This window comes from Diceros bicornis, chromosome 19, assembly GCF_020826845.1.
Source record: "Diceros bicornis minor isolate mBicDic1 chromosome 19, mDicBic1.mat.cur, whole genome shotgun sequence".
NCBI lineage: Eukaryota > Metazoa > Chordata > Mammalia > Perissodactyla > Rhinocerotidae > Diceros > Diceros bicornis.
The window spans coordinates 30,071,829-30,091,744 of record NC_080758.1 but is presented as its reverse complement, the minus strand read 5'-3'; the positions used below and the strand labels follow the sequence as shown (position 1 = coordinate 30,091,744).

Genomic DNA, 19,916 nt, shown 5'->3' with positions numbered 1-19,916 from the left:
CATTGAATGGTCTTGGTACCCTAGTTGGAAATCACTTGACCATATATTTAAAGGTTTATTTCTAGGTTTTCTATTCTATTCCATTGGTTTATATATCTGTTCTAATGTCAGTTCCACAGTACTTTGATTATTGTAGCTTTGTAGTAAGTTTTTTCTTAAGGAAGTGTGAGTCCTCCAACTGTGTTCTTCTTTTCCAAGGTTGGTTGGTTATTTGGGGGTCCCTTGAGATTTCATATGAATTTTGGAATGTATTTTTCGATTTATGCAAAATATTTCTGCCATTGGGATTTTGACAGGAATTGTATCAAATTTGTAGATTGCTTTAGGTAGTAGTCAGTACTCAACCTAATAATATGAAGTCTTCCAATCCATGAACAGGGATGTTTTTCCATTTATTTATGTCTTCTTTAATTTCTTTCAGCAATGTTTTGTACTTTTGAGTGTATAAGGCTTTGATTTCCGTGGTTAAATTTATTCCTAGGTATTTTATAATTTTTGATGCTGTTGTAAATGGAATTGTTTGCTTAATTTCCTTTTTGGATTGTTCATCACTAATGTATAGAAATGCAACTGATTTTTGCCTGTTGATTTTTTATCTTGCAAATTTGCTGAATTCATTTATTAGCTCTAACAGTTTTGTGTGTGTGTGTATGTGTAATCACTAGAGTTGCTACATATAAAATCATGTCATGTGCAAACAGATAGCTTTACTTCTTCCTTTCCATTTTGGATGCTTTTCATTTATTTTTCTTGCCTAATTGATTTTTCTGGAATTTCGAATATTGCCTTGAATAGAAGTGGTGAAAGTGGGCATCTTTGTCTTGTTCCTGATCTTCAGGGGAAAAACTTTCAGACTTTCTCCGTCTAGTATGTTGTTCCCTGTGGGTTTTTTATCGTTTTGTGGAAGTTTCCATCTATTCCTGGTATACGGCCTGTTTTTATTATTAAAAACATTGACTTTTGTTAAATGCTTTTTCTGCACCAAATAAGATGATCGTGGGTTTTTTTTTCCTTCATTCTATTAATGTGATATATTACATTGTTTGATTTTCGTATAGTGAACCATTGTTGTATTCTGGGAATAAATCCCAGATGGTCATGTGGTAAAACTCTTTTAATATGCTGTTGAATTTGGTTTGCTAATATTTCATTGTGGATTTTTGCATCAATTTACATAAAAAATATTGGTCTGTAGTTTTCTTATAGTGAATTTGTCTGGCTTTTGTATTAGGATAATGCTGGCCTGCAATTGAGTCTAGAATGACTCTGAACAAGATAGGAAGACTTCCTTCCTCTTCAATTTTTTGGAAGAATTTGAAGAGGATTAGTGTTAGTTCTTTAAATGTTTGGTAGAATCCACCAGTTGAGTCAAGTGTTCCTTGGCTTTTCTTTTTGGGAGATTTTTGATTATTGATGCAATCTCCTTCCTAGTGGTAGGTCTATTCAGATTTTCTTGTTCTTCATGATGCAGTCTTGGTAAGGTTTGTGTTTCTAAGAATTTGCCCATTTTATCCTGGTTGTCCAATTTTTTGGTGTACAATTGTTCATAGTACTCTTTTATAATCTCTTTTACCTCTATAGAATTTTATTAGTGTTCTTTAATTTCTGATTTTAGTTATTCAGGTCTTCTCTCTGTTTTTCTTAGTCAATCTAGCTAAAAGTTTGTCAGTTGGGGTGATCTTTTTGAAGAACCTCTGTTGGTTTTGTTTATTCTATCTGTGGTTTTAATATTCACATTTTATTTATCTCTGCTTTGAAATAATAATAATAATAAATAATAAAAATTAATAAAAAATTTAAAAAATAATCATTTTTATTCTCTTCGTTTTGCTAGCTTTGGATTTTAGTTTTATTTTTCTCTTCTTTTTCTAATTTATTAAGGTATATAGTTAAGCTATTAATTTATGATCTTTCCTCTTTTGAAATGTATGCGTTTACAGCTATAAATTTCCCTCTAGCACTGCTTTCACGGCATCTTAAGTTTTGGTATGTTGTGTTTATGTTTTCACTTATCTCAAGGCATTTTCTAATTTCCCTTGTGACTTCTGTGACTTGATTTTTTTAAGAGTGTGTTGTTTGATTTCTATGTATTTGTGAATATTCCATTTCTCCTTCTATTATTGATTTCTAGTATTGTTATTCAAACTAGTTCACTGGTGCACTGCTTGGATAGCATGTCTTCCAGTTTCCAATCAGTTTCCTTTTCATTCAACCTGTGTGACAATGCCACATACATAGGTTTCTGTTGTGGCATCAGGTTTCTGAAACAATCAGAAGGGATCTGTGTGGTAGACAGAACAACAGCCCCTCGAAGAGGTCCATTTCCTAATACCTAGAACCTGTGAATATTTTACTTAATAAGGTAAAGGGATTTGGCAGGAGTGATTAACTTAAGACTCTTGATATGGGGAGATTATCCAAGATCACCAATGTGATCACACGGGTCCTTATAGGAAGGAGGCCGGAAAGTCAAAGGTAGACAAGGCCAAGACAATGGAAGCAGAAGGCTGAAGTAATTGGAGTAAAAAGAAGTAATAGGAGTAACAGAACCATGAGGAAAAGAATGTGGCAGCCTCTAGAATTAGGAAAGGCAAGGAGAGAGCCTTCTGTATTTCCAGAAGAAATACAGCTAAGCTGACACCTTGATTTTAGCCCAGTAACACCAGTTGTGGACTTCTGACCTCCAGAACTGTAAGATAAATTTCTGTTGTTTTAAGCCACTAAATTATTGGTAATTTGTTACAGCAAGATTAGGACACTAATATAACACGATTACACTGTGGAAAAAAATCCCAGGAACTTGAAACAATGTTTCACTTCTTATTTAAACTACATGTTCATTGTGTGTCGGGAGCTCTGCCCGTCAGTGTCACTCAAATATCCAGGCTGATGGAGCAGACCCATCATGAGCATGTGGAAGAGGGAAAATGATCCATAGAGGTTCTGAGAGTTAAATGCATATCCCACAAAATACATCCATCACTTCTACCGCAACTCAGTGATCTAAAGAAGTCTCCGGGCCCCGTTCAATGCAAAGGTCCAGAAATGCAACACTCTGTGAGGCCAGAGAGTGGATATGCAGAATTATTTGGTGAATCAACAGCCCTAGAGAGGGCTCAGGCACCCAGAGCGGCTCTCTACCACAACACTTAACCTCTCTGTGCCTTAGTGCTTCGTTTGTGATTCGGTCTCACATTACATACTTGTTGTGAAGGTTACATGCAGTGTCCATGCAATGTGCTGAGTTCAAGGCCCACCTGTGGCGTGCACTCAGTCAGTGAAAGCTGTTATTGATAAACGCTTGAGAAAACCTACAGGATAACATAAGCATGAATAAACGATCGGTTTGTTTTTCTCCAGGAGCAGCAGGTGTGGAGGAGCTGCAGGTGCTTCAGCATGAGTCAGTGACCATAACAGCCGGAGGGATGGCCACTCTGCACTGCACCCTGACCTCCCTGCTCCCTGTGGGGAACGTCCAGTGGTTCAGGGGGACAGGGCCACGCCGGGAGTTAATCTACAATTTCAAAGGAGGCCACTTCCCTCGAGTAACTAATGTTGCAGACACAGCAAAGAGAAACAGCACGGACTATTCCATCCACATCAGTAACATCACCCCAGCAGACACTGGTATCTACTACTGTGTGAAGTTCCAGAAAGGGAGCCCTGATGACGTGGAGTTTAAGTCTGGACCAGGGACACAGCTCACCGTGAGTGGTGAGTACAGCGGGGGCCTCCTTTGTCCCCTGGTGTGTGACAGCAAGTCAATAATAATGCTCTCCATTCTTTGAGCCACAAGTATCAGGTGTGTTGGAGGCTGCTTATGTTAATGATCTGATTTCACCCCCTTCCACAGATTAGGGAAGTTGAGGTCTGGAGAGGTCGTGCTAGTTGCTCAAGGCCCCACTGCTGGTAAATGGGGGGAAATGTCTGAACCCCCATCTGCCTGGCTCCACAGCCCTTGACTTTCCATCCCGTCCAGCCCTTTGTTCTAGGGAGGGGGGAACTGAAAGTCTGAGTGACTCGCCCAGTCACACGGTCAGACCTCGCCCCTGCCCCCAGAAAGTGCCCCTCAATGTGGCCGAGTCTTCCTTTACTCAGCACTTACTGAGCACCTACTGTGTGCCAGGCTCTGCTCTGTGCTGTGGAAGCAGCAGTGGACACAGCAGGCAAAGGCTCTTCTCCCAGGAAGCTCACGTCCTCTTCCCTTCCTGTGAGGAGAAATCCAGGCAGGGCAGGGAGGGAGAACGTGTGTTTCTTCATTTCATCCTCAGAAACATCACACTGAGAGGAATCCCTAAGAGGCCAAGACTCTCTGTTTACTCTGACAGCCTGGCTGGAGGAGATGCACAGAGATTGGGTGTTCTCTGTGTGTCTGTCCAGAAATCCTCGTGTGATTCAGGGACCAACTCACACAGTCACTGAAGGCTCCCGGCAGAGCTAGGTCATCTCAGAACGTCCCTCACCCAGGGAAGAGGTTCCTCATGTAGGTGATTTAGGGGTTCCCCGTTGAGGCAGCAAAGATGCTCATTTAGGATTTTCTGCCAGAGGACCAGGATACTGAATCCTGAAAAGTCAGTGCACAAAGGACCTTTAGGCCCATCCAGCCCCATGCCCATGTACAGATGGGGAGCTGGGCTACGTGCCCACGGTCACATGGTCAGTGAGTGAGGGGATCATTCCAGAACCCAGATCTGATTCCAGGCAGGCTCCGTCCTGCCTCAACCTTGGACACTCGTTCCCTGTAAGAGCCTGGCCCATCATTTGTGCTGGATAAAAGCTTGTTACATCAAACCATTGAACAGAGAGCTAGCATTTCTCCTTTTCTTCAGTTTCCCAAATGTTCAGAAGCCCCTTGCATTCAGACCCCGAGCCCCGAGGAGACTGGGAACCTCTCCACACCGTCAACCGCATCATCCCCATTCAAGCGTTCCATATCAGCACCAAGAGCTGCTCGTTGTTTCCACAGCTGCAAAACATGCATCATATGGAGACAGCATCCTTCATTCTACAGTCTTCCATTGATGGATACAAAGTTGTTCCCAACCTTGGGATATTAGACCAGCGCTGCACCACTCTACTCAAGTGGGAGATGCCCACTGGAGGTGGCATTGCTATGTCAGTGGTTCTGTGTATTTTAATTTGTTGGATATTGACAAATTTCCCTCCTAGACAGGGTAGAAATTGATTCTCCCTACCACCTGGCCCCGTACTCAGAGTTCACCTCTGGGAACCCGTGTGTCCTCCTCTGTAAGATGGGGATGATGACCCTCCCTCCCCAGCACTATTAGAAGGATTAAAAAATAATATATTGAAGGTTCTTAACAGTGTCACTTGCCTATAGTAAGTGATGATAATCATGATCATGTTTATTTTTTATAAATGATCCTTTTGTAGCCAAACCCTCTCCCCCTATGGTATTGGGCCCCACAGCGAGGGCCATGCCTAAGCAGAGAGTGAGCTTCACCTGTGAGACCCACAGCTTCTCCCCGAGACACATCACCGTGAAGTGGTTCAAAAATGAGAATGAGCTCCCAGCCTCCCAGACGAACGTGGACCCAGAGGGAGATGGCGTTTCCTACAGCGTCTCCAGCACAGCCAAGGTGGTGCTGACCCCGGGGGATGTTCACTCCCAGGTCATCTGCGAGGTGGCACACGTCACCCTGCAGGGGGGCCCTCCTCTTCGTGGGACGGCCAACTTGTCTGAGACCATCCGAGGTAGATGCCGCTCAGCCCCAGCCAAAGCCCCCACCTGCCCCCAAGGCCCCAAGCCCGCTCCTCCCCCTGCTGTTTGCTCCAGGCCTGGATTTCCTGGAATCTAGTTCCTGACCGTCCTTCCCGATCACCAGGCACCTGGATGTGCTGGTCACTCACCTGTTCTAATGGCAGCTGCCAGGTGAACACCTGCCATGTGCCAAGCTCTGTGCTAGGTCGTGTCATCTACTTTACCAATAGCAGCTCCAATTATTGAGCACCTACTCTAAGCCCAGCCCCTACCTGCTTGGTGATTTCATTTATTTTGCTACAGTTATTATGCTCCCACTGTATGTCAGGGGCTATGATTCTTGATTTCACTCATTATGACCCTAATAGGAGCTACCAGTCCCTGAGCACCTACTATGTGCCTGGCACTGTGGTTTGTGATCTCATTCATATGCAAAGAGAACCCTCAGCGTTTGAGTGCCTGCTGTATGCCTAGCATTGTCTTGAGTGATTCCCATCTGTGGTGGTGGGAGCTAAGTTACGGAGCCCTCCTCTGTGATCTGTCTGTTTCATAAGGTCAGAGCTTCTGTCCTGTGCTGTTTCAGTTCCGCCCACCTTGGAGGTTTCCCAACAGCCCACGGCAGGGAATCTGGTGACTGTCACCTGCCAGGTGAACAAGTTCTACCCCCGGCACCTAAAGCTGACCTGGTTGGAGAATGGAAATGTGTCCCGAACAGAAACGGCCTCAACGCTCATAGAGAACAAGGATGGGACCTTTAACAGGATGAGCTGGCTCCTGGTGAACTCATCTGCCCACAGGGAGGATGTGGTACTCACATGCCAGGTGGAGCATGACGGGCAGCCGGCGGTCACCAAACACCATACCCTGGAGGACTCTGCCCACCAGAAGGAGCGGGACACAGGTGGAACACCTGGTGAGGCCTCGACTCCAACTGAGCTGGCTCTTTTAAAATTTTATCTTTTTTAGATATTAAAATTAGTCATTAATGCTTGTTATAGAATAATCTAGATTTTATAAAAATAAAGCACAACTTGGAAGTGAGCTCCCCTCTCCCAAATCTAACACTCCAAGAGTCACCACTGGTAAGAGTTTGGTGCATATCTTTATAGATCTGTTGACATAAATATACGTTAAAGAAAAAAGAAGGGAAGGAGGGAGCTCATCCCGTTCATAGCATCCGCCTCTTGCTTTCTCTACCTAACAATGATTATGTCACCATCAACGTCAACCCACTTCCCTCTTCCTTGTTCTTTGTAACCTCTGCCTAGTCTCTATTCCGTCCTAACAATGACTACGTTCACCATCCACGTCAGCCCACCTCCCTCCTCCTTGCTCTCTCTAACCTCTGCCTAGTCTCTATTCCATCCTGGACTTTTCCATCCACATCAGTAATGTCACTCCAGCAGACACCTGCACCTGCTAACTACTCTGTGAAATTATCAGAAGGGAGCCCTGAGGACATGAGGTTTGAGTCTAGACCAGATACCTGGGTGACCCTGAGTGGTCACAACACAAGACTCCTTTGTTCCCTGATTTCTGACAATGGACCAGTAATCACAACCGCTCACTGCACGTTTACTATATGCAAATTCCAGTTCCTCTGTGATCTCTTTTCCTGCTTCAACTACCCTGTGTGTTTGGAGTTTTACTGATGAGACTTGAGGAGCAATGGCTAGTATGTTGTTGAAGACTTTTTGCTGTTATACCATGTGATTGGGCTAAATTAATTAAGGTAAATCTGAATCCCTGAGGACAGGGACCACCAGCCTGTGCAGGAAATACATGCTAATTAGAAACACTTTCCTCCTCTGCTGGGCATTGTCCCAGGGACCTACAAAGTCCCCCTTTCTGTGAACAAATTATGTCTCATTTCTCTCTCATGTAACATCAGAAGGGAATAGAGTCAGGTTTCCAGGAATCTTGACTCCAGAAGAGCTTTCAAAGGCCCACGTTCCTTCCATCTGCTCTGTGGAGTTGTCCTCATCTGCTGGGTCAACCCTGGGACACCAAGTGTCCATTACCCTTTCTGCTGGAAGAGTAAGATAGGAAAATGAAGACAATTTCCCTTAAAACAAGAGACATGCAGAAGTTGCATAATTGTGTCCACTAATAACTTGGTCAAGTATGCACATCCAGGTGCAAGTGTAGTCCACTATTGTGTGATCATATGATTAAGGACATTGGTTTTCTACAATACCAATACCATTACACACTTAATAAAATTAACAATAATTCCCTAATATCGTCTAAAGTGGAGTATACGTTTACATTTTCCCAAATTTCTTTTATAGCTATTTTTAATCCAGCAAAATGGTTTTAATTCATCCATAAATGCTTGGTAGAATATTCCTGTGCAACCGTCAGGGTCTCAAAAATTCTTTTTCATGAATATTTAAATTATGAGTTCAATTTCCTTAATAGTTTAGGGCTATTCAAATTATTCATTTCATATAGAGTAAATTGTGGCAGATTGTGCTTTTTGAGGAATTTCGTACATTGTCTCTAAGTTCACAAATCTATCTGTAGGATTGCACACAATCTCCCCTTATTATCCTTGTGACATCTGCAGGGTCTGTAGTGATGTCCCATCTTTCATTCCTGATTTTGGAAATGTGTCATTCCTCCTTTTTTATTGTCAGTCTTGCTAGAAGTTTTTCAATATTATTGATCTTTCCAAAGAACCTGCATTTTGTTTCGAGGTTTTTCTCTATTGTTTCTCTATTTTCAATTTCATTGATTTTTCTCCTCTTTTCTGTACTATTTTCATCCTTCCTTCTGCTTTGGGTTTATTTTGCTCCTCCTTTTCTAGTTTCCTGAGGCAGGAGCTTAGATGATTGGTTTTATGCTTCTCTTTTCTCTAATGCCATCCTGGTCTCCTCCTGTGCTGGGCAGTCAGGAGAGGGGAATCTTGACCACTGGCCACTGTGTTCTCCCTCCAGTCCTCAGGGCCCAGCCAGTCTGCTTCCTCGTCCTCCTGTCAGCGTCCTCCTGTGCTTGTACCTCGCGTTGTTTCTAGGGGTCATTGTACTGAAAGGGTAGAGCAGGGAGAGATGGGTCCACACCATCCTGTCTGGACTAGCCTGGGTTTGCTCCTCAGTCTCCACGTCCCCCAGGGCTCAGACCAGGGCTGTTAGTTCTGGTACTCTCAGTGTGCCTGACCGAGCACCCTCGCTAGTGTACTGAGTCTGGAAATGGTTTTTGGGTTGTCCAGGTTGGTAGGCTGGAGCAAAGTGCAAGATGCCTCGGTGACCCTGCTGCAGCAGGATGCCCAGCCTGCCCCGGGCATCTGAGGGCTCCAGCCACTGCAGTCCTGGGTCCCGTGTATCTGATGTGATGATGCACATCTTTGTGTTCATTTTAATGATATCTGGCTGTTTTACAATATTCCTGGCTTAATGGCCCTCTCTTCTCTCAGTACAGCATAATCCGGGTGTGTTAATGGAGTTTGGGTTGGCTGGTTGGTTTTGACAGTGAGACAAATGTTCTGATGCCTCTCAGTTTTTTGGTTCTCCTTTTCTTTCAGGATCTTAAATTTCCCGTTTCCTTTTTCTCTTCACCACTCAATTGCCAAACAGCACTTGTTCCTTCTTTTCTGCCTTTTTGCCTCAGAAGTTATGCACTTGAAACTGAGCCCACCCCTTTTGCCACATCGGTCCTTTTGAAATGTCCCAGCCGTCTTGTATTAGGTTCCTATTGCTGCTGTAAAAAATTACCACACTTTCTGTGGCTTTAAAGAACACAATTTTATTACGTTACAGCTCTAGAGGTCAGAGGTCCACAGTGGGTGGCAGGGCTGTGATCCTTCTGGAAACTCTAGGGGACAATCCGTGTCCTTGTCTTTTCCGGCTCCTAGAGGCTGCCCACATTCCTTGGCTAAGGGCCCCTCACTCTCACCTCTGACTCTGTCCTCACATCTCCTTCTCTGATTCTCCTGCCTCCTTCTTTCGCTTACAAGGCTCTTTGTGATTACACAGGCTCCATTCAGATAACCCAAGATGATGTCCCCATCTCGAGATCCTTAACTTCATCACCAAGGCTAGTGTCTTTTGCCATTTAAGTAACATGTTCACAGACTCTGAGGAGTCTGTGCCAACCCGTTTCAATTAGGCATACTTTGAAACCCCTTCTGTTCTCCAACCTGCAAGACAGACACTTTTTCAGTATTCTCAAATTTAATGTGGATTTACTATTGATGGTGGGATTCTAAATAATTCTCAGGTTCACCTTCCAGCTCCCCTGGTCACTTTTCCTGGTGACTGGGTGAGGCTGGGATGGCAGCCTTGTGAGAGATGGTGCACTAGGGTTTGGTGATTTTTCTCTTAGATTCAGTTATTTTGCAGTTTTAGCATTTTCTACTCAACTAATACTGGGAGCCAGTTTTGTGTAGAATTTACTTTCTTTGTTTTGTGTTTTCTTGTGGTTGGAGAGGTCATTTTTGGAGACAAGGAGCTGTGCTGCTGCCATTGTCCTTGGCACTCAGAAGTCACTGAAGAGTCCTGAGTGCTTTGGCCCATGTGTCCCTGTCCCACATCTGAGGGTCCCATACATCCCCATCAGGGTCCTATTCTGGCAGACAGGCCCACTGCAGTTGAGAATTCAACCTCCTCTGTAGCTCTGCCAATATAATGATGTCCTGGGCCCATCCTCAGTTCTTCTGCCTTCTGGCTCTGGGGGATAAGACTCTGCAACGATGCTAGGAAGTCCTCTGGCTTTCACACTTGACCTTTCACTTGTAATTAATCTCTCTTACTTTTCTTACTCTCTTACTTTGGTCTTTCTCCAAAGGTTTGATGCCCCAACAACAGCCATCTAATTCCACAGTCCTTATAATTACCATTTCCCAACTCAATTTCAAATACCAGACACCAATGTGTTCTCTTGATCTGGTTACACCCTCCCAGTTCACCACTGGTGAAGTTTGAACACTTGCTCCACTAGGGGAAGTAAGGGCCTCCCCTGCTCCACCTCTCGGCAGTGCTGGAGTCCTCTTGGTCAGCCATCCCAGTGATCCAATTCCAAATTTGCATTTCTAGACCACTCCCAGATGAACTTCCATAGGTCAGTTATGGACTCTGAAATGGACGTGAGAATGTGGAAGCTTATCATGGAGTGCGGCCAGGGTCAACATGCCTGTGGGGGTGAGAGCAGGACTGGGACAGGGATCTGGTGACCTTCAATCCAGGCACAACACAGACTCGTGCTCTCACAGAGCTGTGGAGCCAGGGTTGTCTTTCAGAGCTGTTTTCAGTGGAGGGGAGAGGGCTGAGCCTCTGCACTCCAGGTCAGCCAGTCCTCTGATGTGAGCTGCCCTCCAGCAGGAGGTGCAAACTTGAACAACACAGCTCTCTTCACCTGAAAGAAACTCCTAGAGAGCTGCTCAATGAGAACTGTCATCCTCCAGGACCCCAGGAGCAAAAGAGGGTGAGGTCTCCTCTCCTTCCTTAAGGATAAATTCATTTATAAAAAACTATTTGAATATATTTATTTAGTTAGTTTTAAAAGCAAAAACTGCTCATTGCAAAAACGCAAAGAACCCAACTGTACTTCCTCAGATACAATTTTCTGAGGCTAACAGAAAGATTTTAGCATACACTTGCCCTGGGGTCAAGGTGGGCCAGATGCTGTTTGAAGCCCCTCCAAGCATGAGACCCCATTTCCTAGACTCACCAGGCTGTTCTCCAGACAGCAGGTCTCATGAGGTCAGGTCACCCTGAGGACTCCCTCAGCTCCTGACAACATGGGGTCATCCAGCCTCACCAGTGCTATGAATGAGGGCAGCCTTGCATCTCTCTCACCCACCATGAAACCTGTCCTCACTCCACTTGCATGCTGTGTGGACATTCATTCCTATGACTCTGAGAGTTTGGACTTGGTCCAAAAGGCACAGTCTCTGGTCATTTGCAGACAGCAATGACGGATTTCCCTAGGATTGAATCCCACTAATTTTGTGAGCCTCCCTAAAGTCTCTGAGCCTCAGTTTCCTCATCAGAATGAGGATAATAATACCTGCTCCATAGAGGTATGAGGATCAAGTAAGTAAACCAGGCACCACAGTTACAGGTCACTGAATATACATTCTCCACCCTCCCCTCCAGGAAGACAATCCAGGCAGCCTGAGATGAGGAAGAGTGAGAATGAGGAACATCTTAACCCTAATTTCTGCCTCTAGGTTCAGCACAGGGCAGGATGCAGATTCAAAAGCTTCAGAATGTTGATGGCCCAGGGAGCCTCCGATGGAGTAAGTGGAGGCTCCTGTGTGGCCCCTCTAATGGCTCCTCCTGTCCCTTGATTTTCAGGTGAAGAGCTGTCTACTGTCCCTCTGGTAGTCCTCGTCCTAAGCACAAAGCTGCTGCTGGCCATCGGTGTCTCTGCCATCTACGTCCACAGGAAGTGGAGGGCCTGACTGTAAGTTGTGGGGCAGGGAGGGCAGGACAAGGTCTGTCCCATAAAGGGAAACATCAGTAACAGGGACCATCCAAAGGTCACACAGGGTCAGGGCCCACATGGAGTTAAGAGAAGGTGACACACCTCCCTCAATACGCTCAGGAGTATTGTGGATCCCTCTCAGGTTCTCCATCCCAGGAACTGTGTTCCTGGAGGAACTGGAGGAGGGCTGATCAAGGGTTTTCAAAGGGTGTGCACAGAGTCCTATGGGTTCTGTGGAGGAAGTGGGCAGAAGGGGGCTGAATGAGGGTCAGCTGAGTGGGTCGTTCCCTTGGAGACCATCTCTAGATTATTTGAACGCTCGGGCTCCATGGGGCTAAAGGAACCCACGTTTCAGAGTAATGCTGAGAAGTCCTAGAGGCTGCTCTGAGGGCTGTACCTGCTCTGACCCTCTGAGTGACAGAGTGGAAGGGATGGGGAGGGGATCAGGACTTGGGGAGGAAGGCTGAGGTGGCAGAGTCCTATCACAGGATCAACCTGTCATCTCACGACAGTCCTTTCAGGAGGAGAACAGCACTGGGGACATAGGAGGCACACAGGGAACATTTCTGTAATGATGAGCAGATAATTAAATGTGGACATGTTTCCCACAGCTCCTTTTTCCTTCCCTGCTGTGTGCCACCCCCAATCTCTGCTGCTCCATTCATTCTGTGAGGGGCCCAGCCTCAGAGAAGGATCCTACCAGAAGCTTCCATGACTCTGTTCCAAGAGCCTCCCCTCCCCAGACACCTGGCTGCTCACACATTCCTGCTGCTCCTTCTCCCTGTCCTTGATGCCCCCAGAGCTGGGTCTTCATACATGGTCCTGAGCAGGGGCCGTGGGACATATCTCTGGGGACTGACTCCTGACATCTTCCTAGAAGGTGAGAAACAAGTCAAATCTACACACATTAGGATATCTCTCATCGATTGCCTTGGAACTTGGCCATGAAGTACACACTCATCTTCATGCATCATGAGTTATTCTGTCTTCTGGATTCCTGTCTACCTCCAACTCCCCAGCCTTGTTGAGTTGCTCTATTGACTCTTGAGTACAAATGAACTCCTATTCTGATTTTAAGAAGAAAAATTGTTCTCCTTCCTCTTTGCCTAAATGTCTTGCTCCTCAAACCCAGAAAGAATTTTCTCCTAATCTCCCTGTCATGAAAGCACTAGTTCTTCTATTATCTTGCATCCTTCTGAATCCTGTTGCTCATGGTACACATCTGTCAGCCCAAAAGCCTTGGGTCATCTTTGATTTCTCTTTCTCTTATATCCCATATTAAGTTCTGCCTTCAACATGCTTATGTTCAATGGTGAGATGGCAAATGTTTAACAATTGATTCTCCAAAATAAATAAAACAAAGCCTAATTTGTAGTGCCTGCCAGTTTCTGTGGTGTAAACACTCGCAATGTCGCCAATTTTAAGCTACCAACAGTGTAACAGCCAGCTTGCAAAGTTCCTGAAAATGTGGCAGTCAGCTCTGATGAGCCTGTCCAAGTCTTTCCTGCACACCACTGAGTTATAGCCATAATCTGCACACTTCTCACACCCACCACTACTCCCTGGTCCCAGCCACCATCATTGCTTCCTGGACCATTGCTAGAGTCTCTAATTGGCTTTTCTGTTTCAACCACAGTGGTTCTTTGGAAATGGAAGTCAAATTCTATCACTCTGCTTCTTCCCGCAACATATCTGCATAGTTCACTCTCTCCCTTCTTTCAAGTCTCTGTTCAAATGTCACTCTATAAAGGCACCTTCCATAAACCACCCTACATAGAATATACCTCTCTCACCTGGCATTCCACCTCCTCTTGACCTGATTAATTTGTTTCCTCAGCACTTATTGTCACCTGACATACTAAATATAGGAAGTGCTCACTTTGCATGGTAGTGCAGGTGTGTAATAGTGAGTGTGCAAACTGAAACCATGGAAGGTGATCTCAATAATCAATGAGATTAATAATGATTGTGCTGTGACCTTTAAAATTTTTTTCAAAACCTTGGAAACTGTCAATTTTTTGTGTGTGTGTGTGTGAGGCGATCAGCCCTGTGCTAACATCTGCCAATCCTATTCTTTTTTTTGCTGAGGAAGACTGGCCCTGGGTTAACATCTGTGCCCATCTTCCTCCACTTTATATGGGACGCCACCACAGCATGGCTTGCCAAGCAGTGCGTCGGTGCACGCCTGGGATCCGAACTGGCGAACCCCGGTCCGCCACAGAGGAGAGCACACACTTAACCGCTTGTGCCACCAGGCGGGCTCCTGTCAGTTTTAAATGAGGAGGAAAAAGAAAAAATAGAACAACTAATATTTACTTAGTATACTGTCATTTGCAGATTAGAAACATTGAGAATTAAAGCATTTTATTTCTTAGTAAAAACTTACCAAGGGCAGTTTGAATGGTGTTTGCCGTTTTCTTATTGCATAATTTATGATACAGATCAAGCATCTTTTCTATCGCTTGGTGAATCATCATACTCCTTTCTAAATTTCGAACAGCTTCCAACATTTTTATCCCTTGTGCTCTGAATGTTGTGAAATCTTAACAAAACTTCAATTAATTTGAAGTGTTTGTTGGTGTCACTGCCTCTGGGACATTTTCACCCTTTTCCTCACCACCACTTTCCTCACTTATGTGGTAGGTTTGCCATCACTCAGTTCCTCTATCTGCACATCTGGAATATTTCTAACAGCACCAGTGTCAACATCCCCACTCAGCTGTTTCTTCTATGACTCCACTTACATTCTATTTGAATTTCACTTCCAGCTTTATCACTTTTCGTTTCTCCATTGCACTTTCATCTCTGTTGCCCATTCCCTTTTGCAATAACTCATTTTTGTAAAATGTCATGTGGGTTCATCACTGGGAAATAATGAGACAACACAACTACATGCTTTGCTGTCTGTGCATAAACTGATTAACAAAGGCACAGTGATCAATCACTTCAGACTGAAAGAAGTCACGTGATTGGTTACTGATCATAATGAGTATCTGTTAGTTACACGGTGATTTGTGGACGGAAGCAGAGCTAGCAGCAAAGTTTGTACTTATGCAATTGCTCACAGTAAATTTACTGTGGTCACTGGAATTTGAATCGTGTGACAGGGACTGGTGTTTTTTAACTGAGCTGTGGTAACTGAAATTCATGCATATCAGCACCATGCAAAGTGAACCCTGCCTGTGTTGTGTGTCTCTTCCTCAAATAGAATATCGGTTCTAACGGAGAAGGGACTATCTGCATCCTCAGATTTCAGAACAGTGACTGCCGTCTTACTAGATCATCACATTTTTAAAAAAATAAATGAATGAATACTTCATTGAGGATATTAGTTTCTACTTGATGTTGGGTTTCAAAATAAAGTTCCTCTTCATTTGACTATCTGATTTTTCTCTTCTGAAGCCCTTTTGTTAAAGACTACTCTCCCTTCTTTGTGTTTAAAAAGTCCCATCAAAAATTCAACATCATCTTGGGGGCGGCCTGGTGGCATAGTGGTTAAGTTCAGGTGCTCCACTTAGGCAGCCTGGGGTTAACAGATTCAGATCCCAGGCATGGACCTATGCACCGCTTATCAAGCCATATTGTGGCGAGCGTCCCACATATAAAGTAGAGGAAGATGGGCACGGATGTTAGCTCCAGGCTAATCTTCCTCAGCAAAAAGAGGAAGATTGGCATCAGATGTTAGCTCAGGGCTAATCTTCCTCACCAAAAAAAATAAATAAACGAAAAAAATTCAACATCATCTAAAAAATAGGGAAGTACCAGAAAAAAAGAAACCACATTGATGGGAGTACATCAAAGTGGTGCAGGAACAAATAAAAGAGCTCTCGAAGGTTAAAGATGGAACAATTTGAGAAAGAAAATAAAATTGGATTATGCAACGGTCTGAATGTTTCTGTCACCTGAAATTCATGTTAGAATCCTAAAGCCCAATGTGATCACGTCAGAAGGTAAGGCTTTTGGAAGGTGGTTAGATCATGAGGGCTCCATCCTTATCAATGGGATTAGTGCTCTTACAAAAGAGACCTCACAGAGATTCCTAGCCCCTTCCACCATATGAGGACGCCATAAATAATCTGTGAGCTGAGGAGGGCCCTCACCCGTCTGTGCTGGCATCTTGATTTTGGACTTCTAGCCTCCAGCACTGAGAGATATAAATTTCTACTGTTTAGAGCATTTTGCTATAGCATCCCAGCACAAACAAAATATGGATAAACTATGGACTTTGGTTAATAATAATGTGCCAATATAGGTTCACTGATTGAAATAAATGTACCACACTAATATAAGATGTTAATAGTAGGGGAAACTGTGTGCAGCAGTACATGGAACTCTCTGTATTGTCATCTCACTTTTTCTAAATCTAAATCTAATATTGATAAACCTAAATCTAAAATTCCTAAAAAGAATAAATCTATTAAAAAAACCAACATCTTCTCCTCAGCTGGATCTCTGCTTCTTGCACCCTCTAGGGGAACAACACAAGGAATGTGTGGTGGGGAGACTTCTATGTTAATATACCCAAGTTTCATCTCACTTGCCAGGTCTGAGATTCCTTCTCTCCCTTCCTCTGTCCTCTGCCAGTGATCACCCCAGACCCGGGCACTCAGAGATCCCAGAGGAAGCTGCTTCTCAGTCCCCCATGATATTCATCTTAAACTTCTCCAATTAGTAAAGTTCAGGTCAGTCCAAGTGTGGTCAAAGAACTTTGGATAGCTGGGTGAGATGAAGTAGCTTTGAGGATCTAATGGTGGGGGAGTTAATACCTGTCCGGAGTCCAAGGATTCCCAAGTGCAAGACGTTCTGAAGAGGCTGGCGGATGCTGCGATGCACCAGGCTGGAGAAGATGGCCCTCAGCTGTCATCCCTCTTTGGAATTAACTCAGCTGAGGAGAGCCTCCTTGCCCAGGGTCATGCCGGATAACATGCCATATCCAATGACTCATCTACGTGGTGATATAAAGGCCCAGCCCTCTCACTCCAGCTCAGGACATTCTGAAGGAAACTTCTAGCACCAGAACTCCATGGGAGGTCAGCTGAGATCTTCACTGAGACTTCATTGCAGCTCAACTTCTCCTTCTACCCAATCCTGCTTCCTTCCACTCCTTCCACAGATATTCATCTTAAATGTACTCTCTGAAAAATGATTTGCTTGTTAGGCTTCATCTCAGAGTCTGTTTCCCAGGAAATCTAACCTTGGACAAAGAGGCTGTGTTGAGTACTGGAAGAAGTGGATATCCCTTGGTTTCTAGGGGCCAAGCAGCCATGGAACGAGGGATTGTTCACACTACCCTATGTCATAGACCATATAGTCTTACTATAATAAGACAGATGAGAATCCACAAGTGTTTATGCAAGAAAGGAGTATAATCAGATCTGTGTTGTCAAAGACCCCTCTGGGTGAAGCAGGAGGTAGAGATTACAGGAGACAAGAGAAGATGGAGGTAGCATAGTTAAGGAGCAATTGTTTTCATTCAGGCAAGTGATGATGATGGAGATGGAGAAATAGATTCAAGAGGTGTTATGGAGGTAAACCCAACAGGGTCTGGTAGGAGATAGATATGGGTGGATGAGTGAGGGTGTAGAACATGGGTCCCTTCTTGGTTTCACCCCACGGGCAGAGAATGTGCCACATACTGAATAGGGTGGGGTGGGAGAAGAGAATGTTTGAGTGCAGATTATGAACTCAGTTTTGAATATTTGAAGCATACAAATGAATATTTCAAGGTCAAAGGATATATAGGTCTGCATGATAGACTCAAGGTTACTAAGCTATCAGGGAATGGATTTAAGATTTGAACCTAGATTGTATCTTGACATCCAGTTGGTCTTTGAGGAGGAGGCAGAGGTCACAAGGAAGCAATGGGGAAACGGCTATAGCAGTCAGTGCCAGGCACTGGAGGCTTGGACATTAGAGTCACCAGTTGAGTGTGGGCTGAAGTCCTTTACACAACATTTGTGCTTGGCTAGAGTCCATTGCAGAGGTGAAATAGAAGGAGGTAAACATGCTGGTTCCTCTCTCTTTCTGAGAGTGTTTCTTCTGCCCCTCCACTCAAGTCTTCTAAAGTTGGCCCCTGACCCAGCACAGAGAGGAGTGGCAGTCCTTATCTAACCAGGTGTATTTCCAGGTATGTTGCTTTCCCTCTTGGAGAGAGTTCTCCAAGGCCCACCTTCCCTGTATGCCCCTCTATCCTCTAAAGCACAAAATATCACCATCTCCAAAACTCTAACCTCTTTCCCAGGCAAACACAATTCCTCTGCATGAAGGAGGAGGAGACAGCTTCCAGTATTGGACGCAGGCATCCATAGCACAGCCAGGAGCCCATATCAGACATTGCATTAGGGCTCATTTTTTATCTCTAACACCCCTAGAGTGGGGGTAAGTGTCTCTTGTAAAGTTCAACTCTGTTTCCAAGAGGGTGAGGCCATAGAGATCCAGCCTCCTTCCTGCAGCTGTGCAGTTCAGTGAGGCCCACATGTTGGGTTCATGTAGTAGCTGGACCACATATGCCCATTACGAGATTCCAGAAGCCCCTGGCCGAGACATGTCACTGAGGATCCAAGATAGGCAAGGACTATGGGGTCGGGGAGAGCCTCAGATGGAAGGAGGCTTGAGAAGAAACACAAATCTGCAGAAGTTCTGTCTCTCTACTCTGGAACCCTGGACATTTCCTACAGCAATGTCTGAGCCTGTAGCAACCTTGTCTCTCCAATTTATAATTTCAAAAACGTAGCACGGTCCCACCATCATCCCTCTCATCTCAGTCCCCTTCCTCTGATATCAGGGAGGCAGAAACTATCCTCTCTCCTCAGAGCACAGTGTCCTGGGCCTCTCCAGAACCACATTCTGACACAGCAGACTCCAAGGGCCAGGATGCCTGTCCCTGCCTCCTTACCACGCCCACCTCTGCCATCCCTGCTGCTGCCTGTGCTGCTGGGACTCACAGGTGAGTGGGACCTCAGGTGTGTGTGGTGAGGACTCCCTCTGCTTGTTTACTGTGTTCTCCTCACCTGTTTCTCCAGAATTTCTTTTGGGAGTGTTTTCTCTGTCCCGATTCCAGAACAGGTGGAATTTAGATAACTAGACTGGGATGGCCCCCAGTTCACAAAATCTCCCAGTGGCCGTGTCTGGTCCATACCCTTTGTGCCGGTAAGGCACTCACCCCATGATCACAGGACTGAGCACAGCACACATCACAGCTCTCATCCCCCAGCCCCTGGGAACCGAGGATTTGTCTTTTAAATTTATTGCCACCACACAAATGCTACCTGCTCAATGGAGAAAAATATGTTGGAAAACTTGAAATTGTAAACCAAGAGAAGAATCCACAATGCCTCCTTCCAGAGATAATCACTGTTAAAATTTGCGGAGGTTTGAGTGCTCTTGGAACATTGGCCATAAGTGGTCACTAGAGGTCTCTTTGGGTCAGTGATGGATGTTGAGCCCTGCAGACTCCCCACAGAACTGCAGGGTTCTGCCTCTACTTGGGGAGCCCACTCCCCTAAGCCATTGGTCCTTTAGCAGAGGCTTTGAGTCCCAATTGCCACAGCAGATGGCTTGAAGGTGTCAGACCAGATGAAAGTGGAAGGAGGGCCATTATCTCAGAAGGAGGAAGGAGGAGCAAGGCGTGGAAGTTTGAGGAGAAAATAAAATATACGACACATCCAAGCCCACTGGAGAATTTTAGCAAAAATTTAAAGAAGAATTAACAGCAAATTATACATTCTCTTCCAGAAAATGAAGAGGAGTGGAAACCTCCCTACTCATT

General features: G+C 44.8%; 1 protein-coding gene across 2 annotated transcripts in view; it reads left to right on the top strand.

The window, feature by feature from the left end:
- Nucleotides 1-19,916, top strand: part of LOC131418586 (signal-regulatory protein beta-1-like) — a 75,855-nt gene that overhangs the window by 4,689 nt on the left and 51,250 nt on the right. Inside the window, exons 2-5 of one of the 2 annotated variants that reach the window (XM_058563047.1) lie at nt 3,361-3,714; nt 5,395-5,715; nt 6,306-6,635; nt 12,019-12,127. In XM_058563047.1, the coding sequence (XP_058419030.1) occupies nt 3,361-3,714; nt 5,395-5,715; nt 6,306-6,635; nt 12,019-12,125 (1,112 nt within the window). In that variant the 3' untranslated portion in view covers nt 12,126-12,127. Of the gene's footprint in view, nt 1-3,360; nt 3,715-5,394; nt 5,716-6,305; nt 6,662-12,018; nt 12,185-19,916 lie in introns of those variants that run through there. The other variant, XM_058563048.1, reaches the window with a different exon arrangement.